This window comes from Phodopus roborovskii, unplaced genomic scaffold (assembly GCF_943737965.1).
Source record: "Phodopus roborovskii unplaced genomic scaffold, PHOROB, whole genome shotgun sequence".
Taxonomy (NCBI): Eukaryota; Metazoa; Chordata; class Mammalia; order Rodentia; family Cricetidae; genus Phodopus; species Phodopus roborovskii.
The window spans coordinates 2,481,920-2,501,127 of record NW_026126651.1 but is presented as its reverse complement, the minus strand read 5'-3'; the positions used below and the strand labels follow the sequence as shown (position 1 = coordinate 2,501,127).

Here is a 19,208-nt window from a genome sequence, read left to right as displayed (position 1 = left end):
ATGACTGAGCCAGGCTGGAAGGGACACCAAGCTACCTGCCTGCAGAGGCCGTTCCTCTGTTACCACAGCCAGAAGAGGTGAGCATGGGCGGGGGGGGGGGGGGGGAGAGGGGGAATGGGGGGGTTGGGGGGTGTTGGGGACAGGCCTCCTGCTCCCTCAACAAACCCTAGGGATCCAGGGCTCTCTGGGGGGAGATGCCATTGATGGCAAACAGGATCCAGGACCTGGCTCCCCAAACTCTGGGTTCTCAGCCTGAGTCTCCCAGCCTCCAGTCCCTCAGCCAGTTCATTCAGCTCCTAAGCCCTCCAGATCCTGAGTTCCAAGACCTCAGTGTTTCCGATCGCTAGCTACCCCCACCCCCCACCCCCACTGCTGGTCTTGGAGTCCCTGGTCCCCCAGCCCCTGGTCCCCTGCTCCTGGTCCCCCTGCTCCTGGTCCCCCAGCTCCTGGTTCCCTGCTCCTGGTCCCCCTGCTCCTGGTCCCCCAGCTCCTGGTCCCCCAGCTCCTGGTCCCCCAGCTCCTGGTTCCCTGCTCCTGGTCCCCCTGCTCCTGGTCCCCCAGCTCCTGGTCCCCCAGCTCCTGGTCCCCAGCTCCTGGTCCCCCAGCTCCTGGTTCCCTGCCCCTGGTCCCCCTGCTCCTGGTCCCCCAGCCCCTGGTCCCCCAGCCCCTGGTCCCCCTGCTCCTGGTCCCCCAGCTCCTGGTCCCCCAGCCCCTGGTTCCCAGCTCCTGGTCCCCCTGCCCCTGGTTCCCCTGCCCCTGGTCCCCCAGCCCCTGGTCCCCCAGCCCCTGGTCCCCCAGCTCCTGGTCCCCCAGCTCCTGGTCCCCCAGCTCCTGGTTCCCCTGCTCCTGGTCCCCCTGCTCCTGGTCCCCCTGCTCCTGGTCCCCCTGCTCCTGGTTCCCCAGCCCCTGGTTCCCCAGCCTCTGTCCCCTAGCCCCCAGTTCTTCCAACCCTGTCCCTCCAGCACCCAGTACCTGCCTTCCAGTCCCAATCTCCCTCATCCCCCACCCACAGGTCCCTTCCTGCTCCCGATTCCAGGAACAAATGCAGATGGAGGGCAGAGCTGGGCTGAGTGCAACCGGATTTTCCTGTTCCCATACCCAAGGCTCCCACATCAGCCAGGGCCCTCAGAACCCTGCCCTTGCCCCCTGCCCCGGGGGAGAGTCATCCGAGCGCCGTCATCACAACATTCTCTGTCCCTCTGAGATTTCAGGGCGGCAGCTCTCTCACAAGCCGCCCTGAGAACCACAGTGCCGACATCCCTCGGCACGGGGACAGAAAAGGCTAGGGCAGTGCCCGGCACAGGAACGGCACTCCTGACTGTGCATTGCTACGGAAGGGGGCAGGGCAGGGCAGTCTCTGGATGGAAAGGGCAGAGAGGAGCTGAGTCACAGGGGAGAGGAGAGTCATGCTAGTACTCAAGAAGCCGAGGCAGGGGGATTTCTGTAAGTTAGGCGTCAGCCTGGACTACATGGAAAACCCCTGATAGGGAAGGGGACGGGGGGGGGGGGGAGAACGGGAAGGGAGACTGCTAGGGGACTGGAGACGGCTTCTCCTTCCGAGTGGGGAGACGGCTTCTCCTTCCGAGTGGGGGAGACGGCTTCTCCTTCCGAGTGGGGGCCTCTTTCTGACACACTGCACCCTACAACGGGTCCCAGGAGACCCAGATGGAGGAAGGGACAAACTGAACTCAACGTTTTCCTTTAAACCCTGTGGCCCCCAAGAGGCATTGCAGCAGCTGTAGAAACTAGGGCTGGCCAAGTGATGAACTTCCAGGTGCTCCAGAGGCTGAAAAGCAAGAGCAGAAGTTTAAGGCCAGGCTAGGCGACAGCATGAACTCAGCCTGGGCCACTCAGTGGAGTGTGACTGCTCCGAGGTGTGGTTGAGGGGAAGGATTTTACTGTACGAGAGAGAGAGAGAGAGAGAGAGAGAGAGAGAGAGAGAGAGAGAGAGAGAGAACAGCCGGAGGAGAGCAGAAAGAACAGCTTCCACAAACGTCCAGCCTGGACGGGGCCAGCAGAGAGGAGGGGGCGGGAGAGAGAGAGAGAGGGACAAAGAAAATGGGGGGCAAATGGATGAAGAGATCCTGGAGCGGAGCCAGGAGGACACAGACAAGATGGCTGCTTACGTAGTAATCAGAAATGATGCTCAGGGCTGGAGAGGGTTAGGGTAGGAGGTGGGAGGTACTCACAATGCTGAGAGCCCAGCTAGCCAGTGTCTGCTTTAATAGGCACCTAGTCAGTCGCTTGTCCAGGTTTGGGACCTAGCCCCAGTGGCCACACTCACTCCTGATAACCAGACACACTGCTAAGTAGAGAAGCCCATGGTGCCCGCTGGACAGTGTGGAAGTAGAGGACCAGGAGTGTATGGCTTCTCACATCTTCAGGGCTGCTGGAGCCTGGAGACACCACTGATCTGCCCTGTGGCTGCAGAGTCTCCCCAGGATCCTGACCCTAGAGCTGGGAGAGGCCGGGCCCAAACTTCTGGTTAAGATAAAAGTATGTGATGTGACCCAGGTAAGCGGCCTTGGGGTGCTAGGACTGCAGTTAGGGACTTAGAGAGTGAGTTTTGTGTGATGAACCTCAGTACAATAAAGTATAATGGCTGCCATATCTACTATTCATATCTACCTTCCTGCTCACAAGGACCAAGAAAGCCATGGCTGAAATGGCAGAGTCATATGGGAATGAGAAGCTGCGGGAAGAAAACTCATGAGCTGGAGAAGGTTAGGCTAGGAGGCTGGCTGAGAAGAGCCCCAGGTACTGTGTGAGCCTAGAGCCAGTGCACTTCGGGATGCTCAAAGGCACCACAGATACCCTTCATCTCCTCTGACCGCGAGGAGGAATGCCTTCTTTGGTGGAGGGGAAAGGGGCCCCAGACTCTGTGGGCAAATAGTGAAAGTAAAAAGACAGGAAGTGTAGGTGCCCTTGGCCTGTAACTCAGGGGCTGAGGGTCTGAGTCTGGACTATAGCACAAATTCAGGGCCAACCCAGGCAACTTCGTGAGACAGCCTTCAAGCTAAAGCAACGACAGATACAGCTGGCGATGTCACTCAGCGGTAGAGCCCCAGCCTATAGTCTCCCAGTGAGGGGCTGGGGAAGTGATCGCTAGGCATGCTGGCCGCCCTGAGTTCCGTCTCCACTGCCATAGAAGGAAAAAGAATAAACCAGTAAGGAAGCCATTTCTACTTGTCCCCTCCAACCCCGCTCTGTCCTTACCGTTGGCTCTCTGGTGACCTATCTCTGTTCAATCTTTTTCTTGCCTCTGTGTGTGTGTGTGTGCGCGTGCATGTTTGTTTGTTTTTGGTTTTTGCTGGGGGGGAGGGGGAGCAGTATTGAGACAGGGTTTCTCTGTGTAACATCTTTGGCTGTCCTGGAACTCTCTCTGTAGACCAGGTTGGCCTCAAATTCACCTGCCTCTGCCTCCCAAGTGCTGGAATTAAAAGTGTGCACCACCAAACCTGGCTTCCCATGTGTGTTTCATTGAGATAAAGTCTCACACTGTGGCCCAGGCTGTGTGCAACCTGCGTGATTCTGTCCGAGCTTCCCAAGTGCTAGGATTGCATGACTGCCACCCTTACTTACTCCAGGCTGATTTCTTGTCAGGCTCGGTAGCTATTAGCATCTTCAATATGCACAGCTCCCGAGCTTGGGATGGTATCCTTTGTTCCCTGTGCCTGACACTGCAATCTTAGCACTTGGGAGGCGGAAACAGGAGGTTTGGTATGAGTTCAAGGCCAGCCTGGGTTCATAGTGAGCTACAGGCCAGTCTGGGCTGTAGTGAGACCCGGTCTCATAAAAGCAAAGCATAGCTGAGCAGGGAAGCTGCCGAAGCCGGGGTGTCCTTTTAGTGAGGTCGCAGGGCACTGGCAAGGCTCATCCCATGAGCCCACACTCTAGATTCACAGAGTTCACACCCAGGCATTGAGTCAGAAGGCCTGAATTTGTTCGTTTGTGGTGTGTGTGCACACGCGTGCACTCGCGTACATGCACCCGTGTCTGTGGAGGCCAGAGGGAGGTCAGGTGTCTTTCTATGCCATTTCCCCACCTTAGTTTTGAGGCAGAGTCTTTCACTGAACCCAGAACTCGAAAATTCAGCTCCACTGTTTGCTGGCAAAGCTAGGGTTACAGATTTGGCTGCCTAGCTTCTGCGTGGCGCCAGGGCTGGGACTGGGGTCCTTCTGTTTGTGCTGCAGGAACTTTACCCATAGAGCCATTTGATCAGATCCGCCTTATCTTATTTTTACTAATGTGCGTGTGTCTGTGCCCATGGAGGACAGACGGTATCACCGAAACTGGAGTTGCGGTGTTTGTGAGCCACCTGCAAAGGCAGCCAGCTCTCTTAACCACTGAGCCAGCTCTCCAGCTCCTCTACCTTAGTTCTGAGACAGGGTCTCCCACTGAACCTGTAGTTAGCTCACTGGTCAATTTAGACTGGCCAGCGATCCCCCCCCCCCGTATCTTCCTGCCTCTGCGCTAAGTGTCCGGTACAGAGACGGGTTGCGCTGTGGTCACAGACAGGTGTACCACATGCTGTGTGTACCATGCTCTCTGTAGAAGAGGTGTTTGTGCTTGCTCGGCAGGCCCTTTACCCACGGTCGTCGCCCCGGACCAGCCCAGGCTAGCTCCGAGCTCAGCTCACAACAGTTCTGCTGCCTCAGCCTCCTGAGCAGCAAGATGGCAGGCACACATCGTCACAGCTTGCCTGAGTTTCTTCTGGTGAATCACAAATCAGGAGTGCATGTCAGCCTGCAGCCCAAGCTCTGAGTTGGCCCTGTGACTGCACTCCTGTGCAGAATGAACCCTCTAAGCTTTGATGCTCTTACAAGCTGCTTGATTTAATGCCAATATCCTTTTGACTCAGAGTCGTCAGGCCCAAGCCTATGGTCAGGGTTCCAGGCCTTCCGCCAACAACGGGAAACCTTTTTGTCTTTGACCGGGGGTTTCAAAAAGCCGCCTCTGGAGACTGAGAGCAAGGTGCTCAGTGCTGCAGACAACTGGTCCTCTGAGATGAGGTCGTAGGACTTCTGAAGAACTCGGGGAGCCTTGAAGCCTTGAGCCCTCCAAATTTCCATCCCTGTCACTTAGATCTGAGTCTTGTGACACTGGCATAAGTATTGGCCACATCCTGGCTGCAGATGACAAAGTTGCCCAGCCTCTAGACCAGCAGTTCTCAACCTGTGGGTCCCAAACCCCTTGGAAGTAGAATGGTTCTTTCACAGTGGTTGCCTAAGACCATTAAAAAAAAAAAAAAAAAAAAAAAAAAAAAAGCAAACGAACCACAGAGATTTGCATATTTATGGGTTCACCACTACATGAGAGCTGTATCAAAGGTTTGCCTGCTCTGGAGTGCTGAGATTGAAGCTGTGCCACTGTACACAGCTTGATGTTTTTAAAGATTTATTTTACATCTTTAAAATAAGTGTGTGTGTGAGTGTGCGTGAGTGTGCGTGTGAGCGTGTGCGCGTGAGTGTGCGTGTGAGCGTGTGCGCGTGCACGTGCCTGTGCACCATGTCCCTTCAGTGCCTGCAGAGACCGGTAGACAACATCTGCTCTCCTTGAGCTGCCATTACAGCTGTGCTGTGGGAGCTGGCAACTGAACTCCTGTCCTGTAGGAGCAGCAGGTGCTTTTAAGCTCATTTCTTTTGTTCTGGTTTTCTTTGTTCAAGACAATTCCTCTGTGTAGCCCTGGTTGTCACTTCCTGCACCAAACTGGCCTCTGCCAGTCACCGTGACCCTCTTAATTATCTTGCCTCTCTCTCCTGACTCACACCCTCAGTCCCTGATTGCTGGGTTCTAGACATGTGCTCCACTCTGGGGCACATCCTTAGGCCTCTCCTTACTTTTGAGAATAGAACTCACTCAGTTACCCAGACTGGCCTTGAACTTGTATTCCTCTGGCTTCGGCCTTCCCAGTAGCAACAGGCCTCCATCCCTATGCCAAGCTGGAATTAACATCTCTATCGAACCATGGGACATTCTCAGTCGAGTTGGGGAAAGGAATGAAGCCCCACCATGGCCATATGCATTAAAACGCCTGTCACTTAGCCTAAAATGTCTACATATGAAAGAAGTATTAACTAACCATGGCAGCCTTCTCACACATGTTAATTGTGCTGGAATTCTGACACAGCGAGAGGCTCCTGACTCTGGAAAGAGGAGACCTTTCCCTTCCCATGTCCCTGATTTTTTTTTTTTTTTTTTTTTTTGTTTTTTTTTTTGTTTTTTTGTTTTTGTCTTCCTTCATCCTGCCTCATTTGAGCACCGGAAGGGCACGTTCCCTCAAAAAGGACATCAAATGGAGCATCCGGGCTCACTCTGTAATCCCAGCACTGGAGAAGCAGGGTTGGGCTCACAATTCTTGGCTAGCCTGAGCTACAGAGTGAAACCCAGGCGATTTGCAAACAGGTGCCAAGTATTTATGCCCACATGCCTTCGAGCACAGTCTATCCAGGGCGCCCGGCTAATCTGCATCCTTTTTTACCCTGGCAGCCATGGGCAACTCCCAGGTTCCTTTCTCCTTCCCTCTGGCTCACTTCCTCGTCTTTGTCTTCGTGGCTTCCACCATCATCCACCTCCAGCACAGAATAGTGAAGATTCAACCCCCGTTGGAGATTCACACAGGAGAGCCAGCAATCACACAGATGCAGGGGAGTGGCCAGATGGAGGGCATGTTCACCATCAATTCCATTGGCCGCCTGGGGAACCAGATGGGCGAGTATGCCACGCTGTTCGCACTGGCCAGGATGAACGGAAGGCCTGCATACATCCCCGCATCCATGCACAGCACCCTGGCGCCCATCTTCAGGATCAGCCTCCCGGTGCTGCACAGCGACACCGCCAAGAGGATCCCGTGGCAGAACTATCACCTCAACGACTGGATGGAGGAGCGCTACCGCCACATCCCAGGGCGTTATGTGCGCCTCACAGGGTACCCGTGCTCCTGGACCTTCTACCACCATCTGCGGCCTGAGATCCTCCAGGAGTTCACCCTGCACGACCACGTGCGTGAGGAGGCCCAGGCCTTCCTGCGTGGCCTGCGGGTGCATGGGAGCCAGCCGAGCACGTTTGTGGGTGTCCACGTGCGCCGCGGGGACTATGTGCACGTCATGCCCAATGTGTGGAAGGGCGTGGTGGCTGACCGGGGTTACTTGGAACAGGCCCTGGACTGGTTCCGGGCCCGCTATCCATCTCCAGTCTTTGTGGTCACCAGCAACGGTATGGCCTGGTGCAAGGACAACATCAATGCCTCCCGAGGGGATGTGGTGTTTGCTGGCAACGGCATCGAGGGGTCACCAGCCAAGGACTTCGCACTCCTCACCCAGTGCAACCACACCATCATGACTATTGGGACCTTCGGGATCTGGGCTGCTTACCTGGCAGGTGGGGACACCGTTTACCTCGCCAACTACACCCTTCCAGATTCTCCCTTCCTCAAAGTCTTTAAGCCAGAGGCAGCCTTCTTACCTGAGTGGGTGGGCATCGCTGCAGACCTATCCCCACTCCTTAAGCACTAACACAAGCCTGACCCCCCCCCCTTCCATCTCTAGGCAGGAGGAGCTCCGCGTTACACCCACAGGAAGAGCCTTCTCTCTGAAAGTGTGCCTTGGGCTGCAAACAAGGCATCAAACAAGCTCAGCAAACATACGGACATGGGAGGCATCACCAGCTCCAGCATTAAGTAACTGGCTCAGTGGCCACAGTGCCCGAATACTCCTGGCAGTGGAGTCTCCGTGTTTTAGCAGCTGTCTCATGGTACAGGAAGGGCTGTCACATGCGGACAGCATTGCAGAGAAAAATTCACTACCTCACCTTGAGTTCCTTCAAAGGGGGAGACAAGCCCTCGTTTGTCTACTTTTTGTCACTAAGGAAATACCTGAAGCAGGCTTATTTATAAAGGTCCAGTGAGTACCCCATGGTGATGGCGTTTCCATGTTTCCATGGTGGGATAGCACGTGACAGCCAGCGGTCATCTGGGACGCATGAGCAAGGAGAGGGATTGGGTTTGCTCTTTTTATAGCAACCGCCTTTCAAGAACTTTCTGGAGTCTCCTGAGAACCGCTCGCCCCTTGAAAGTACCTTCACTGACCCAAGAACTTTTTGAGATCTGTTAAAAAGCTTTATTTTTATCCTAATTATGGGTATTTGTGTCTGTGTGTGTGTGTGCACGAGAGTGCTGTATCCTCAGAGGCCAGAGCTGGGTGCCGGATTCCCTGGAGCTGGAGTTACAGGTAGCTGGGGATTGCTCTCTGCATCTCTCAAGGACCTGCCATCAGCACAGTGTGGACCAAAGTAAAGTCCAATGACAACCCCACTCCAGCACTCCAGCAGCTAACACCCTTGTCCCCGTGACAGGAATGGTGTCAGTATATGCCCACGTGGCTCATAATGAGTCAAGAAGAAAGAGAATGTAGGATTGATTTAGCCTGGGATCCAAAGTAGCAGTCGCTCGCTGCACAAAGTCAGCTGATCATAAGAAAGCGAGGGCTACCATGTGCCCACAGCCCCCCCCCCAACAAGTTGCTTGTCCTTGGGACTCAGTCCACCAAGGGTCCTTTCTTTTGTCTTGCTCAGTCTGTCTGAGAACAACTCTGGAACGCAGCTCAGGTGCACCGGCTGCATGCCCACTTCTGTAGCCCTGGCTTCCCGCAGACCAGTGTGACATCCCCAGTCCTAGGGGACCCCCAGATATTTGAGCGCGTGCTGCCATCTTGTTACACTTCTGGTGCGAGCACACACATGATATCCCTCCCACAAAAAACAACAAAACAACAACAAAAAAAACAACAAAACAAAACAAAACAAAAAAACAAAAACAAACAAACAAAAAAAAACAACAACAACAACCAAAAAAAAAAAAACCAAAAAAAACAAAAACGCAACCCCTGTTGCCACCATGATGAAAACAGCCAGGGTGATCTAGGGGAAGTATTCCCGGGGGCAGCATGAACCCCAAGGTGTCTTCCCAGACCCCTGTTAAGTTGGTGCTGATGTTGTGCGTGGGGATGGCTTGCAGTGGGCAGTGCTAGCACTTCCCGCATCCCAGCACTGGGGACGTTAAAGCAGGGGATCTGATATTTGGAGGGTCTAGCCTGAGACCCTGTCTCAGAAAAGGAAATTCTCAAACTGGGTGTGGCAGCGTACACCCGTGAGCCCGACCTTCAGGAAGTGAGTGCAGGGAGATCAGGAGTTGGAGCCTTCAGTTGCATAGGGAGTCCTGGCCAGTCGAAGCTGCATGAGACCTGTCTCAGAGACAAAATCACAAAACCCAGGCTGGGCAGTGGTGGTGTGCACGTTTAATCCCAGCACTCAGGAGACAGAGGCAAGAGGACCTCTTAGTTTAAGGCCAGTCTGGTCTAAACAGAGAAACCTTATCTCAAAAAAAAAAAAAAAAAAGGAAAGAAAATTGCAAAATCCAAAAGAAACAAAAATGTGCCTCTCCACATGGGGCTTTTGTTTGTTTGTTTGATCTTGAGATTGGGTCTCTACAGAGCCCTGGCTCTCCTGGAACTCTCAATGTAAATCAGGCTGGCCTTGAGATCTGCCTCCAGAATGATAGGATCAAAGGCATGGCCAATCATCCCCAGTCTGATTTCACATTCTTGAAAGGGATAAAATGGATTTGAGTTATTCCTCCGTCTAGATGTGTGGGATATGGCTGGTATACACTTTTAATTCCAGCATTCTGGAGCCAGAGGCAGGAGGATCTCTGTGAGTCCAGCCTGGTTCACAGAGAAAGTTCCAGGACAGGCTCCAAGCCACAGACAAACCCTGTCAAGAAAAAACAAACAGAAAAAGATCAGAAAATGATGGTAAATGAGCTGAGTATACGGAAAGTAATGAACTTTATCTAGTGGGTGGATCATTTGGGATGTGAATTCTATCTCCAAATGCTGTTAAGTCAGGCCAGCACTGTCCACTGATTTTTGACGGCCATATAGTTGTGTAACCAGAATCACATTAAGATAAAGGGTCATATGTGGTTCATCTAATTTGAGCACTCAAGAAGCTGAAGCCCGACAATGTCTAGTTTGAGCACAGCCTGGGCTACTTGGGGAAATCTTGTCTTGTGGGGGGGGGGGAGGAAGAAGGAGGAAATGGAAGGAAACAGGATTCTCTCCCTCTGTGAAGATCGGGTGGTAAGTGGGTTCGCAGGGACAGAGGCTAGGGAGGGACTGAAGTTAGGGTAACAGGGTAAGGTGTGCTTATCAGCTGCCTGCTCTGTGCTCAGGCCAGCACCCACACCAAACCTGCCCTAGCTTTCCAGTCTCCAGAGAATGCCTACCTCTCCTGGGTTGTGCAGGGTTCTGCAGAGCTCTCCACCCAAGGCTGACTGGCTGAGGAGAGATGCTGACAGAGGGCAGGGGGGGGGGGACTTGGAAATTAGACCCCAAGGCATCGGGAGAGGGACAAGGGGGTGGGTCCCACAGCAGACAGGGCAGCTGTGACTGGGAGACAGTGGGAAAAAGGATGCTCCCTTCACCAGGGGGCGACTCAGAGATGGCAGACGCAGGTGGAGACTAAGTGGGGGCAGAGGACACGAGACAGGAAGGGACCAGAGCAGGCAGAGATAGGCAGAGACTGGCATGGGAATAAGTACACTCAGATGCTGTCTCAAAAAGCAAGGCGGGGAGAGGCCTGGAGAGACGCTGCTCCTGCCGATGCTCTTACAGTTCCGGGCACCCATGTCAGGCAGCTCACAATTCCAGCTCAGGGCAGTGACAGGGTCCTTGGGCTTCCAAGGACTGAGCGTGTATGTAGTGTGTGTAAAAATTTAAGAGTACAAGAAACCAGGAGGAAAGTGCCTAGAGGCAGGAGAGGAAGCCCGCTCTGCCCTCCTGACCCTCCAGGGCTGGGAGCTCCTCCGTCAGCTTTCAGCTCAGCACAGGACCCTTCAGGGTCAGCTCTGTCCATCTGTCCATCTCCAGCCTGGGCAGGAGATGCGGTCATACTCAGTGCACTCAACCTCACTAGCTTCCCCGGGAGCCAGCTTCCTCCATAGCTTGAGGTCTTCACATCTCTCTTCCAGGATGCCATCTTCCAGGAAGTTCTCTACCAGTAACCCTTGGAGGCTCAGCTATTTTTCGGACCCCTTTTCTACTTCCCAGGGTTTCTGCCCCTTTCGGAAACCCTGATCAGTCACGACTCCGTGATCCCACCTACCATAGCCACCGAAGGACAGCCAAGGTTACACAGGGAAGCCATCCGTGTCTGGTGGTCTCAAGTGTTCAGCTTGCGCCTTCCCCTCCCTGCATTTCCCTCTCTCTGTCTCTCTGACACAAGGTCTCATGTAGGCCAGGCTGGTCTTGAACTCTCTATAGTTGAAGTTCATCTTGGACTTCTGCTCCTCCGGCCTCAGCTCTTCCTGTCTATTGCTCTGAGTGCTAGGATTACAGGTGCGAGCTAGCCCTCCAAACTGCACATTCATTCTTGGAAGTCCTGGCCTACCACACAAGAAAGCCAGGGCCTCGTAGGAAGAACATATGGAGAAGAAGGGAGCCGAGACTTCACTCTGGTTGGTCCAGACGTACAGTGACCCCGTTGGGCTCAACCCCATCTCCACCATTGTACCAACATACCTGAGTGAGCCATCTTGGATCTCCTCACCCACCTGGGCTTAGGGATGACTACATCCCTCTCAAACCTTGTGGAGCTGAGTAACTACCCTGCAGAGCCCAGTGAACCACAGCCAATTGTTGCTATGCTTTGAGTATGCACTGTCCCACACTGGCTCATGTGTAGCTGGTGGTGATATTTAGAGAGGTCTGGAAACGGGTGGGTAGGTCTTAGGGGCATCTTATCCTCACTCCGTCTGTCTTCCTGTCCACCATGAGCTGAAGAATCTCCTCCACACATTTGGTCACCATGATGTTCCACCCAAGCAAGTGGGGCTGAGCAACCACAGCTGAACCTTCTGAAATCCTGTGCAAATTGAGTTCCTTCTCCCTTAGCTTGGTCCCTTGGGTATGTTGGTCACAGCTATGTGAAAGTATCTAATTCAGTTCTGTTTGGTGGGTTTGTTCATAAGCCCAAACACAGACGCAGAGGCCCAGGCTCATGAGCCTTGAGCTGCAGGAGACCCACAGTTTAATTCAGTAGGCAGACATCCTCAAGGCATGTGGTGGAGCCTCACTTGAGGTCACATGCTAGCTCCTCTTCCCTTTTGCCGTCCATTCCCCACTGGGCTCTGCGAACCCGAACATGAGAGCTGGGAATGGTGGCTCATATTTCAGCCCTCATAAGGTTGAAGCAGGATTGTCACAAGTTAGAGGCCAGCCTGGGCTACAATAGCAAGACTTGCTCTCAACAAAACAAGAAAGCTAGGTATAATCACAACACTCAAAGATGCAGTCGTAGGGAGTTCATCACCTCCATTAGACACCCCTGGCCCTCTCACCTCTAGCTAGAACCTAGGGATCTGCCTTCCTCCTACTTAATCTCCTCTGGTCCTTTCCAGAACCCAAACAGCACTAACTTCCGGGTCCCTAGATGACAGGCAGGCAGCCAGAGTCTGGAGGAAGTAAGTGGTACACAAACCTTGCAGGTCTCTGAAGGAGGCAGTGAGCAAATGAACCCCACCCCAACTACACTGACTGGGAAGAGTCACACACAAGCCGGGCGTTTGACATGTCAGCAGCAGCGGGCCAGAAGGGGATGAGGGCAACTTGAGTCCTCTGTAGTTGGAGGGTCTCCTTGGAAACCCCAGGGTCCATCACCAGGGATCCGGCAGCAGTTCCCAAAGCCGAGTACCAGTGGAGTCAGATAAGTCCGCAGAGAAGATGCTGGGGCCTGGGGGTCCAGAGCCCAGCGGGGGACCCCCACTCAAGGTCTCCAGCCAGTCCAAGGAATCTGAGAGGGCCCTTGGAGAAGGGGACAGGGAGCTAGTGGGGGATGGGAGTGAAGAAGAGAAGACCGAAGAGAAGCCTTCCGAGTCCGGAGAGGGAGACAGCACATCAAAAGAGCCAGGGAAGTCCAAGACGATGGGAGGCAACACGTCTGCCGGGGGAGCGTCGGCCGGGGGAGCGTCTGCAGGGGGAGCGTCTGCAGGGGGAGCGTGAGCTTTAGGGGGAGCGTCTGCAGGGGGAGCGTGAGCTTTAGGGGGGAGCGTCTGCAGGGGGAGTGTGAGCTTTAGGGGGGAGCGTCTGCAGGGGGAGCGTCTGCAGGGGGAGTGTGAGCTTTAGGGGGAGCGTCTGCAGGGGAGCGTGAGCTTTAGGGGGAGCGTCTGCAGGGGGAGCGTCTGCCGGGGGAGCATCTGCAGGGGGAGCGTCTGCAGGGGGAGTGTGAGCTTTAGGGGGAGCATCTGCAGGGGGAGCATCTGCAGGGGAGCGTCTGCAGGGGGAGCATCTGCAGGGGAGCGTGAGTTTTAGGGGGAGCGTCTGCCGGGGGAGCGTCTGCAGGGGGAACCTGAGCTTTAGGGGGAGCATCTGCAGGGGGAGCATCTGCAGGGGGAGCGTGAGCTTTAGGGGGAGCGTCTGCAGGGGGAGTGTGAGCTTTAGGGGGAGCGTCTGCAGGGAGAGTGTGAGCTTTAGGGGGAGCGTCTGCAGGGGGAGCGTGAGCTTTAGGGGGAGCGTCTGCAGGGAGAGTGTGAGCTTTAGGGGGAGCTTCTGCAGGGGGAGCGTGAGCTTTAGGGGGAGCGTCTGCAGGGGAGTGTGAGCTTTAGGGGGACAGATCCTGCTCACAGCGCTGTTGCCAGCACACTCCTCCCTCGGACACCCCAGGAGTTCCCAAGTTCAGTTCCTCCCCTAAACATGGGAGCTCTGCTCCTACCATCTGGCTGCACTTGGTCTTCCAGGATGTCATCGATGTCCTGGTTCGGAAGCAGCTGTGGGTGAGCACAGGCCATGTGACCCCGGCTTAAGTCCACAGCCCAGTCCCTGAGCATGCCCAACCAGGCATCCCCTTTCACCTGCGCCCTGTGGATCGCTTCCTGCAGCTCCTCTTCCAGAGTCAGGGTGGCTGGAGAAGATGCTAAGGGACTTGGAGCTGGAGCTGGAGCGGGAGCGGGAATCCCCAGCGGATCTGTAGCTCCAGCAAACTTCAGTCTACGAGTTGTCGTGCTTGCCTTTGCCTAGAACCAGGAGCGGTGGGAGTTCCTTAAGCCAGCACACCAGCCGCCGTGGCTCTGCCTCCTGGCCCTGACGAAGTTCTTCCTTAGTTCACCCCAAAACTTTCTTTCTTCCTTCCTTTCTTCCTTTCTTTCTTTCTTTTCTTTTCTTTTTTTTTCTTTTTTTTTTTTTTTGGTTTTTCGAGACAGGGGTTCCCCGTGTAGCTTTGGAGCCTGTCCTGGAACTAGCTTTGTAGACCAGGCTGTCCTCGAACTCAGAGATCCGCCTGCCTCTGCCTCCCTAGTGCTGGGATTAAAGGCGGCACCACCAATGCCGGGCCACCCCAATACTTTTTTTTAAACACTTTTATTCAATGTGTATGTGCGTGCATGTGTGGGTACATCAAAGGACAATTTCAGGGTTGGTTCATGGCGTCCTTATCTTGTGGGTCTCGGGGATAGAACTCAGGTAGTCAAGCTAGGCAGCAGACACTCTTACTCCCTAAATAAGCAGATAGGCCCCGCTCCGACCCGTTCATTGGCTTCTCTCCCTTCAACCACGCCTACCGTTCTAACTACATCCTCAAGGCAGCCACACCCCCAAGTGTAAGTCACGCCCCTGGCCATCATTTCATTGGCTACCCTTTCCCAATTCCTCTTCTTTCTCCTGATTGGTCCATGTGGACAGCCCGCCCTCACCGTGCCGGCCCGCCGGGTAGGGCCCGGAGCCTTAGGCCTGAGGCGTGGCCAGGCAGCTGCAGCCTCTTTGTCCTCGCGCCTGGGCTTCTGCCGGTCTCTGGGCGGGACGCCACCGCGCATGCGCTCCAGGAGCATCGCCTTGGTCCCGGAGACTGGGAGCCCCCGCAGGCGCAGTTGCTGCCGAAGCTCAGAGACCTGAGGGGCGGGGCGGGGAGAGGGAGGTGCTGATCCCGCTTGGGGATCGATGACTCTTGGGGATCGATGACTAGGAAACCAAGAGGAACCAGAATTCAGACCGATTGCCCTAGGGTAGGGGCCATGGGCTTACGAGGTCTGTGTCCGGCCTGAAGAAGAGGGCCCTGGGACACTGGACACTAAACTCACCGTCAGCTCTTCCAACTTCAGGGTCTGAAGTTCCAGCTTGTGTGAAGGGGGTGAGGGGTTGGAGTTTCCTGGTGAGGAGGGCTTCATCCTAGCAACCGGCGTGAGGGGGTGAGGAAAAGTTAGGGCAGAGGGAGAAAGGTACTTAGGGACCCTAAAAACAGGGGCTTCGGAGGACGCAGGAAAGTGAGGGGTTCTGGGCCTCCTCAAACATAAGGCTGGGTTTATGGGTGTGGGAGCTGTGCAGCTGGGGTGGGGGCAGGGAACACAGCGGGGGCTCGGGGAGGGGGTTCCGATGCAGGCTCCTCTCCCTTGCACCCTGGGCTTGAGGAAGGATGATGGGACCCAAGTTTCTGGGTCCCTGTAGAATAAAAGTAAGAGTCCTACCGAGGACGTGGCCTCTGTGGGTTTTTCTCTTCCCCCAGAGGTGGCCCCTGGGCACCCAGAGTGGATCCCTCTGCTTGGAGAACTGCTCTAGGCCCTTGTCTCCGTTCTGGAGGCATGTACAGATGATATGTCAAGTTGCCCCTGACCTTGGGCTCCTTCCAGTGTTGGGAATTCTTGGAAGATTCCTGAAAGAGCAAGTAAGGCCAGGTTTGGTAGCTTGGTGGCCACCGCACCTTTCATCCCAGCACCAGGGAGGTCACGGAAGGATAGAAAGTTCTAGGCCAGTCTTGGCATACAGTGAGCTTGTCTCAAAAACAACCAGAAAAAAAAACAGGGATGACCCACCTTGCTGGCCCACGAATGTGTAGTGTCAGCTTGGCAACGCCACAAAGACAGCTCAGGGCCTACGAGAGGCAAGGCTGGGCTGTCTTGGGCTCTCGTCCTCTACTGTCAAAAACTCACCTTCTTTGGAGACCTCCAAGGACAATGTGCTGGCTCAGGGGACAGGACGCCAGGGCTCACAAGGAAAGAAGCAGGGGCAGGGGCCAAAACTGGAGCCAGAGCTGGGCCGGAGGCTGAGACCCACGGGTGTGAATCAGAGGCTGAAAAGAGCATAGGGCTCTGAATAGGTCAGCAGACAGCAGGCTAGTTAGGACAGACGGGGTTACAGAGAAGAGGGGCCAGCCTGCAGCAGGTAGCACAGGCCGGGCGGTGGTGGCCACGCCTTTAGTCCCAGCACTCAGGAGGCAGAGGCAGGCGCGTCTCTGTGAGTTCAAAGCCAGCCTGATCTACAGGACAGGCTCTAAAGCACAGAGAAACCCTGACTCGAAAAGGGGGGGAAGGGAGTTTTGTCTCAGTCAGAGGGGGTCTGTTTGCTTGTTCACTTTGGATCACAGCTGTCTAGCGTATCCCTGGGACAGAACCAGGTGATGCCTGTACCCCTGATTCCAAGGCAACGGACAAGCCAAAAAAACTATATTCACATAGTTGAGCGTGGGGGAGGCCGGGGTCACTGAGAGGGCATCTGGCGCGGGAGACCCGGGGAAAGCTTGATGGGTGGGGTGACCCGCGAGACCTCTGAACGTGGCAGGCTGGGGTTTCACCATTTGGGGCAAGCACGGTCCTTGGGGACTGAGTCCACCATCCCTTCCCTTCGAGGGCCCACACTTACTGCAGTCTTGATTCCGTCTGTGCATCCGAAGCTGCAGGACTGTGTGGAAGGAAGCGGGAGGTGGTATCAGGAAGGCGGGAAGGGAGTGTCCAAAGCCTGGCTTGGCCGATGGGTGGGAGCTACAGTTGTTGGCGGGACACGCGTGCCCAGCCCCTTCACACACCAGGGGCGGGTGGGCGGGCAGCCTGCTCCCTTCCCCTTCCCAGGGCCTCTTGCCTGCTCCTGCCAGCAAAGAAAGCAGCTTGGGCCAGAGCCACTCCTGAAGCTGTAAGCCAGCCAGCCTGCAAGCAGGAGGCAGCCATGCCCCTGGCTCCACCTGCCGCTCAGGGGACCGTGCCCCCCCTGGTCCAGTCGCCGCCATCTTGCCAGCCTGAGCCATCAACACCTCACTTCCTTTAGTCCGCGCACCCCTTCCTCGTTACCCCGGCATTCCCCACGGCCAGCACCCTGAAAACATACCCCTGAGGCTCACACCTCCTTGGACTCTAGTTTGCACACTTTACATTTGTGCTCTCAAAGCCCTTTGCATGATCTCCCACCCTGGCTTGTTCTTCGCTGGCACGCGTCCACATGAACGCTACTCACATACTCCAGCTTGGACCCTGGGTTTGGGAGCAGAGACTTTCCAGGGCTCATCTCTGCTCCTCTCTACTCAGAGAACTGGCAGCAAATCATGACTACTAAGACTTTCAAGGCTCCGTAGCTCTTGGTCCCGAGCCTCACGCCCATGCCACTCAGGTCCCACGCTGCTCGTCTGCTTTGCCTACTTTAAGTCCTTTGCAACAGGCGCGGCCTCGGGTGTCCCCACCTGAGGCTCAGCAGACCTCCGCACACTCATTCACCGCTTTACTTTCCATGAATGACCTGTGCTTCGTGGGGTCTCCGCCCAGCCAGGGGGAGTGTCGCTGGGACCCCGGGCGCTGGACAGGACCCCTCCCCACATGCTCTAGACAAGCAACCTCTCACCAGAGCGGAACTTGGAACGGATGATTTGGGAGCGCTGGGAGGAGGCTGCCAGGGTCATTGCCAAGGCTGGCGTGGAGACCTGGACAGAGAGGAAGGCAGGGCTGCTGGAGAGCAGGGTCAAAGTGGACGTCAGGGGGTTGCCAGTTGGGGAGATTCGGGAGAGGGTGTAACTGATTAGGGACAGAAGTACTGGGTCGGATCTGAGTGGACCAGGGTCTTCCATACTCAGGTCCAAAGGACCTGGACCCATGGTGTGTGAGAGAGACCAGGGCTAGCTAGGGCTTAGACCCCTAGGATTGAAGGTAGAGGGTTGAGGCCTGGACTTGCTCATGGACTACTGTGTCTGAAGAAGGGTTGGGGCCTGGAATTCTGAGTCTGAAGCTGGGGTCTCCACTCCTGGGTCATGGAGGTAAAAGAAGGACCTGAGTCATGGGCTCCTGCATCCTAAGGAGGGCATTGGAATCTGGGCCTCTGGGTCTTTGAAAGTACACGAAGCGGCCGTCTGGACTCTGAATCCTGAAGGAAAAGAAAGTTAAGGACTAGCACTCCATGCTCTTAGGGACTAGAATCCAGGGTTCTGGGTCAGCAGGGAATCGGGGCGGCTGATGGGTGTCTGGAAAATGCAGGGGTTCCTGCAACAGACACCTGAAACAGAGTGGGTTGAATGTCATGCACCAGGCTCTGTGGAAAAGGTATTCGGATCGGAAAGGGGAACCAAAACGGTGGAAAAAGGGTAATAAGGCGGGTCCCTGTCTCCACCCCAGGGGCTTCTCACCAGGTGGGATCCGCTCAGCTACTCAGCTGTGCCTGGAAGCGGGTGGAGTCTCGCGGACCGGGCTGGAGACCTCAGGCTCCGCCCGCCAGCCTTGGGCCGCCCTCGACTCCCCTTTCTGGGGTGAGCCGGAGCCCGGGTAACGGGCCTTAGATCAGAAACCGGGTCAGGACCCGGAGGAGGGGCGGGGCGCACACGCGGGGAGGGCCCGGGCCGGTTCACTTCGAGGATCCCCCTGCTGTCTCCTCCCCCGCGTCTCGGGCCTTTGGGTTGGGTGGGGCAGCCACAGGCGACAGACAGGAGCAGGTGCAGAGAGAGGGCCCAGGGTGAGCAACAGCGGCAGGTGGTCGCGTTCAGGCCATGCCAGCAGGTGCCACCTGTTGGTTCTTTTTCCCTGACACAGCAGTAGGAGTCAGATTCAGAGGAGGGGAAAGTTCAAACACGAGGCCCAGACCCCTGGTTCTGAGGAAGGAAGGGGCCTGAGTCACGACTCCTGGTCTGAGGAAGGAAGGGGCCTGAGTCACGACTCCTGGTCTGAGGAAGGTCTGGGGCTTAGGCTCCTGGTCAGGAGGAGGGGGCTGAGGTCTGCACTCTTGCATCTGATGGGTCTCTGAGGATAAAAACGGCGCTGGGTGTGGGAGTTCAGCAGTGTGCACAGTATGTAGACTGCATCGGAAGGACTTGGGTGGAAGGCTAGTCTGGGTTTAGTGGGTGGGAGGGAGATGGCCTGTTCCCGCTAGTGCACAGAGTCTGGTGCTCAGTGGAGCACGGTCTGGGCTTTGTTCCGAGTT

The 19,208-nt window shown here is 55.6% G+C and overlaps 3 protein-coding genes across 3 annotated transcripts; 2 read left to right on the top strand and 1 right to left on the bottom strand.

Annotated features, from left to right (window-relative positions):
• Nucleotides 1–1,203, top strand: LOC127213775 (uncharacterized). Its single transcript, XM_051174234.1, has 2 exons — nt 1–77; nt 444–1,203. Exons 1-2 carry the CDS (start codon nt 1–3, stop codon nt 1,201–1,203), a joined length of 837 nt encoding a protein of 278 aa, XP_051030191.1.
• Nucleotides 1,204–6,480: 5,277 nt separating this feature from the next.
• Nucleotides 6,481–8,141, top strand: LOC127213941 (galactoside alpha-(1,2)-fucosyltransferase 2). Its single transcript, XM_051174417.1, has one exon. It carries the CDS (start codon nt 6,492–6,494, stop codon nt 7,512–7,514), a length of 1,023 nt encoding a protein of 340 aa, XP_051030374.1. The 5' UTR covers nt 6,481–6,491; the 3' UTR covers nt 7,515–8,141.
• A 3,984-nt stretch (nt 8,142–12,125) lies between these two features.
• Mamstr (MEF2 activating motif and SAP domain containing transcriptional regulator) lies at nt 12,126–18,532 on the bottom strand. The gene is made up of 11 exons (XM_051174424.1): nt 18,421–18,532; nt 18,068–18,161; nt 17,646–17,724; nt 16,680–16,718; nt 15,971–16,110; nt 15,509–15,693; nt 15,125–15,212; nt 14,741–14,935; nt 13,904–14,065; nt 13,765–13,819; nt 12,126–12,993 (listed from the first exon to the last, which is right to left on the bottom strand). Exons 2-11 carry the CDS (start codon nt 18,086–18,088, stop codon nt 12,710–12,712), a joined length of 1,248 nt encoding a protein of 415 aa, XP_051030381.1. The 5' UTR covers nt 18,089–18,161; nt 18,421–18,532; the 3' UTR covers nt 12,126–12,709.
• Between the last annotated feature and the right edge of the window lie 676 nt (nt 18,533–19,208).